The sequence below is a fragment of the Pristis pectinata genome, chromosome 21 (genome assembly GCF_009764475.1).
Source record: "Pristis pectinata isolate sPriPec2 chromosome 21, sPriPec2.1.pri, whole genome shotgun sequence".
In the NCBI taxonomy this organism is placed as follows: domain Eukaryota; kingdom Metazoa; phylum Chordata; class Chondrichthyes; order Rhinopristiformes; family Pristidae; genus Pristis; species Pristis pectinata.
The window spans coordinates 29,111,091-29,117,090 of NC_067425.1; the positions used below are offsets into that span (position 1 = coordinate 29,111,091).

The 6,000-nt window shown below is 38.9% G+C and overlaps 1 protein-coding gene across 1 annotated transcript in view; it reads left to right on the top strand.

Moving 5' to 3' along the window:
- The window catches only part of tmem132e (transmembrane protein 132E), a 447,898-nt gene extending 442,099 nt beyond the window's left edge, over nt 1-5,799 (top strand). Inside the window, exon 9 of the mRNA XM_052035543.1 lies at nt 3,445-5,799. Coding sequence (XP_051891503.1) covers nt 3,445-4,653 — 1,209 coding nt within the window. The 3' untranslated portion in view covers nt 4,654-5,799. The remainder of the gene's footprint in view (nt 1-3,444) is intronic.
- Nucleotides 5,800-6,000: the final 201 nt, after the last annotated feature.

A 6,000-nucleotide genomic window follows, 5' to 3' on the forward strand; every position in this document is an offset into this window, starting at 1 on the left:
GATCACATCTTCTATGTATTTCTGAGAGAAAATTTTCTGAGGTGTTGTAGTTTACCCTGTCAGGCTTTGTTATATAAATTGCTGAAGGTAATGATCAAAGCAGCCTTGCTGTTCATTATTTTAGCCACTGGAATTATTTTTTTTCCCCAAAACATGTCACATCTTTAAACATCAATAAAAAGTACAATAATAAAAAAAATGCCTTGCTCCATGGTGCATGCTACACCCATGATCAAAACTGTTCCCCCTGACAGTTCTCCTTCTTGAAAAGGCAAAAAAAAGCATAGAAACAGAAACTTTAAGTGAATTTATGAAAAAACCTTATGAAATTTCACCCTAACTCACACAGGTTGATAGGATGGTAAAGAAGGCATATGGCATGCTTGCCTTTATTAGCAGCTTTATAAAACTCTGGTTAAGCTGCATCTGGAATATTGCATTCGATTCTGGTCACCCCATTATAGGAAGGATGTGGAGGCTATGGAGAGGGTGCAGAAGGGGTTTACCAGGACACTGCTTGGATCAGAGGAAACGTGCTATAAGGAGAGGTTGGACAAACTAACCTGTTTTCTTTGGAGCAGCGAAGACTCAGGGGAGACCTGATCCAAATTTATAAAATTATGAGAGGCATAGATAGAGTAGACAGCTGGTGTCTTTTTCCCAGACTCGAAATGTCTAATACTAGAGGCCATGCATTTAAGCTGAGGGGGAAAGTTCAAAGATGTGTGGGGCAATTTTTTTTAAACAGAGTGGTGGGTGTCTGGAATGTGCTGCCTGGGGTGGTAGTGGAGGCTGATATGATAGAGGCATTTAAGAGTCTCTTAGATAGGCACATGAATATGCAGAGAATGGAGGGATATGGACCATGTGTAGGCAAAAAGGATTAATGTAATTAGGCATCATTATCTTAATTAGTTCGGCACAACATCATGAGTTGAAGGGACTGTTCCTGTGCTGTGCAGTTTTATGTTCTAACTCCTGTAGTCAGTCATTCATGTTGCAAAAGATTGGAGATGGTGATATTATACCTATTTTCCATATAGTGTATGATATTTTACACTGGTCCACATTCCTGCAAAATCCACACATCATGCATATTTTCATCTTGTTACAGATGTTCCTGATTTTTTAAGAAAACCATCTTAATAGCTCCTAACCTGGCTCTCTACTTACATTTAAGCTTCAGATGAGGTTGCATGGCTAGAGATCATTGTTGATGATTTAAGCCAGAAAAAAGAGGCCCAGAATTTGCAGTCCACAGCAAACCACCTGTGCTTACCACTGATCTGCAGAAATAAGTTGCACTTGTGTGGATCTTCCAGAGCCAACCTGGTAAAAGGCGTTAATCTCAGTGGCAAGACACCATGCTACTGCAAGGCTTTCTACTTATAAATCCTGGCGCATGATAGAAGGCAAGAAAGCAAACTCAGCCCAAAAAAGTTGCTGAAAAAAGTTGACTATAGGTTAAGCTTGGCCCCACCTTAGCAAGTTGTCAAACCACCTTGAATATTTTCAAAATCATTCCGAAATTAATCAAGAGTTCAAAATTTAAAAAATATTTTAAAATTAAAAGCAAACGAAAAGTCTTTATATAACTTAATAATATTTAAAAACATTTAAATAAAATCAAGCAATTTATATCAAAACATATTAACCCAAATTAATTCCTAGCAACTAATCTGGGAAATTCAGTTGAGAATTCCCTACAACACATCCAACCTGACATGTCCTTTAACTGTAACTGCTGGGGTTTTGCCACAATCTTATCCACCATTGGGCTCCACTTAGCGACATGTAGAATTGTAAGTGAATTGCTCAAAGTTAGGGACTTACTCATTTGTGCACACATGCAAAGAATGTCTAACTCACAGTTACTCAAGAGAAAGGCTGCAGTTCCTCATAGGCCTACTGGAGCTTTCCTGCAAAATCTGGCCCTATATGTTCAGTCTTCCCAATGGAAATTTTGTTTCATCAAGACAGTGTATTAGACAAGCAGCCTGCCAGTATTGAAGTGGAAGGATCAAAACATATAGCACTGAGGTAAAACTGCGTGTCTTCAGCATTAATATGGAAACTGAAATGCATTTTTGAGTGGCGTCATCAAGGGACTTCATGCAGATGAAAATTAGAACATCAGATAGATCCTTTGCGGAAGTTCTGAGGTAACTGCCCAGAAGCAGGAAGCAAAGTGATTGCATGAGATTCCCTGACTAGACCTGGATATGTAGGAGTTGAACCAGGAAAGCATAGTCCCAGTTGGCTGGAATACAGCGGAGCTGGAGCAAAGTGGAATGATTAACCTTGTCAAAGGCAGTCAAGAAAGATGAGGAAGAATGATGCACTGGAATCAGTCACATAGGGTATCAATCATGACAGGCAAAAACATGTCATGACAAAGCAGGTAGGTTTTCAATATAATCTGTTCTTACTCTAAGTAACAGCCTCACTTCCAGAGTCTATTACCTTGTGTATGAATCGATGCATTTCCAAATACACTGCTTATTAAAAATAGCAAGATATTCATAAAAATCTCTGCAGTAATCAGAATAGCTTGGCATTCTTTTTCACTGACATTGGTCCACATTTTGTTGTATTCTGATATGATGAAGCTTTACAATGACAAAGAGTACAGTTCTTATCAAGACAAACATGACAATTTAATTCAGTCTCCAGCTTTTTGCATAACACTATTTTTTGATTGCATACTGAATCAGGGGCCCTTCTGAAACTATATTCTGTGGAATTATTTATACTGTTGAATATGATAATGAAAAATAAAACCAAAGAAGAAGCAAAAAGACTTGTGGTCATAATATTCACTACGAATTGAAATCCTTCTGCTTCGTCATATTTTAAGTAGTTTTAAAATTTAATAGTCAGGTGCTGAACCATTTTTGAGAATTGAGCTAAATGATCAACGTTTTGTGTCCTTGTTTGCTTCTACTTATAAGCATGAAAACCATCTTAATTCTTAAATCCCATTTTTTAAATTACAAATAAGATACTTATTGTGATAGGTTCTATTGAAAATAAATATTTTGTACAATACTTATTTAGTGGTATTCATCTCTTTATAACTTCATTCTGTTAGGCACGAGAAATTAAAACAAGCCCAGCCTTGACCCCTGTCTGACTTTCTCCTGCCTGCTGACCCATTTAGAAAACTCCTCTGGCATTGATGTCCAATGCTATTCCAATTCCTTATCACCTTTGTAAATGGCAGTTAATGTTAGCTGTGATCCATTCTCTGGTAAAATAATCTGCTTTTGTCAACTCTTTTAAGGTCTTTTGTGAGGTTGGGTGGCAAGTTACTGGTAAAGTATTTAATGAAGATTAGTGTTTCAGAAAAGAAGAGAGAAGAGAAAAAGGCATATCCTATCTCTCAGATCAAATAAAAATGTTAGATGTAATGATTAAATACCACTTTTTTTCTTTTATTCATAGGAAGCTATCCTGAGTTCATGGATTTTCTACAGTGACAATACAGCAGCACCACTGACTCTCTATGATGTTAAAGACTACAACCTAACAATTAGCACACTGAATGATAAAGTGGTCTCTTCTACTCAGGAGTCCATTTGGCCCCTGATTATAGCAGAAGGTGAAGGATCAGGTGAATTTATCAAGGTGGAAATGGGTATCTGTGAACCCTGTAAAAAGACCAACCGCAAGAGCGTGCTGTTTGTGACATTTGTCAATGTGAAGGTTCGCTTTGGATCTGATGATGACTCAGAAGAAGACCTAGAAAATACTGGTGAGGATTATGCACCTGATGGAGTTAGATTTGAAGGCAACCCATTCGGACATAAACCAAAAGAGAAGAGTCAGTTTGATTTCCTGCCAGACACTTCTTCGACTGGCGACCGTGAAGAAAGTGTTATGTGGAAGACTAGCACAACTGCAAAGTCAGCTGTGGAAGAAAGGACTGACTCAAGGGCGGAACCAGGCAAGGGTATCGATGGCATGCAAGATAATGGAGTGCATTTTGATAACACAAGGATGCCCAGCATGCCTCTTGACATTGATGTCACAGATCTGCCAAAAGATCTTGCAGATCCTGATGATGAATATGCCCCGACGCCAAGGGGTCTAACTGATTTGGAGATTGGAATGTATGCACTGTTAGGAGTCTTCTGCCTCGCCATACTGGTTTTCCTCATCAACTGCATTGTATTTGTCCTCAAGTACAGGCACAAACGTATTCCCCCAGAGGGTCAAGCCAGCATGGATCACTCTCACCACTGGGTTTTTCTAGGCAATGGACAACCCCTTCGTACCCAGGCCGACCTCTCACCCCAACCTGAAAGTCCTGGCAACCCCTTGGAAAACATCCAAACCTGCTGCCACAATGACCATCAGAGCAGTGGCAGCTCACAGACAAGTGTGCAGAGTCAAGTGCACAGCAGAGCCGATGGTTCATCTGGGAGCTCAGTTAGGGAACACAGTGAGGATCCACTGCACTCACCCACCTCCAAACGCAAAAGGGTCAAGTTTACTACTTTTGCCACGTTGCCGTCAGAAGAGCTCGGCCTGGCATACAACTGCATCCCTATAGCCGATGAGGAAGACATTGAGTGGGTCTGCCAGGATATGGGTCTCAGAGACCCAGAAGAACTACACAACTACATTCAGAGAATAAAGGAGATTGCCTAGGCTGCTGCTGCTTTACTTTGCTGCATTTATAGTTACCAGATGTTTGTCACATTATACAGTTTTTTGTTTGGTCCACAGAAGGAAGTTGAGATTGGGTGATAAGAAAAAGTGCTCTCACAACACTTGTGGTCAAATGGGCACTGATAATGCTGCAATTAACATAATGGATTGGCAGTGAGAAGCTGGTCAACCTTTTTGCAAAGATTAGTCTCTGCTGAAACAGTATTGACAAGTCACAGCTGATGAAAGACATACTCTCTTATGATACAAAAAATGACTAGTGTAGCACAGGAGCATACCGTTTGCTCATAGTCAAAAAAAAAGCATGCTGGAATCGCTCTATGTAGGCGACAGTGAAATGGGACGGCATTGGCATCTTATTTTCAATTTAGACTCCAGTAGGCTGAAAACTGCAGAAAGCTACCTATTCTGCACAGTGAGGGATTGTTTTAAAATGTGAAACAGTACTTGTAGTTGATAGATATGAAAGAACAAGTGTGGTAAGACCCTTACCAAAGAGGTTTACCACTAAAACAAGTTGATTGCTTAAGACAAAACTGGTATCAAAACTAAGTGGCAAATGTTGATTTTTTTTTAAAATTTTAATCACAATTTGAGTCCACAGTCAATTCTGTACATTGACAACTTCTATTTCATTCACAATTCGGTTTCATTTATTTGCAGTGATGGAAGCTGTTGAAGCAAGAGCATGGCACAAATTGCAGTGTTACTAGTGGTTGTAAGAAAGCTGATACATGAATGATTAATCAAAGTTGATATGAAAAGGTTTCTCTGTTTATGGGAAACAAATAATGTTATGTTGTTCTCAATGAAGTGTGATAGCAGCAATCTATGAACATTTTGTTATTGGCCTCATTATATATTCATTTTAATTTAATATGCATATTTACAATGCAATTTATTGAAACACTGGAGCAGAAATGTCCATATATAACCTTTCTTAATTAATCACAGCGGCAATCAATTGTGCTCGATTCTAAAACAAAACAAAAATCTTAATTTGCAGGAACTGGGAATCTCTGATTTTATTCACAAAACAACAGTGACAAGGGCAGTTTGAAAATTAAGACTTCCAAGAGGATTTTTTATATTTTCTTGAGGTAGTTAGAAGCTACTTTAAATCAGTGAGAGGCATTGACAGAAAATAAACCAAATCCATTGGCTTTTGTAAATTGCCAAAGGTGAATGTGACTCAAATGGTCAACCGTTGGCAGCATGCAGGTGAGTTGTTGAAATGGCCTTTCTAATCAGTGAAACTGTAACAAGACACCAATGTCGGCTGTAGGCCAATAGAATGTGTTGACTGATCCACTAGATCTACTGTGA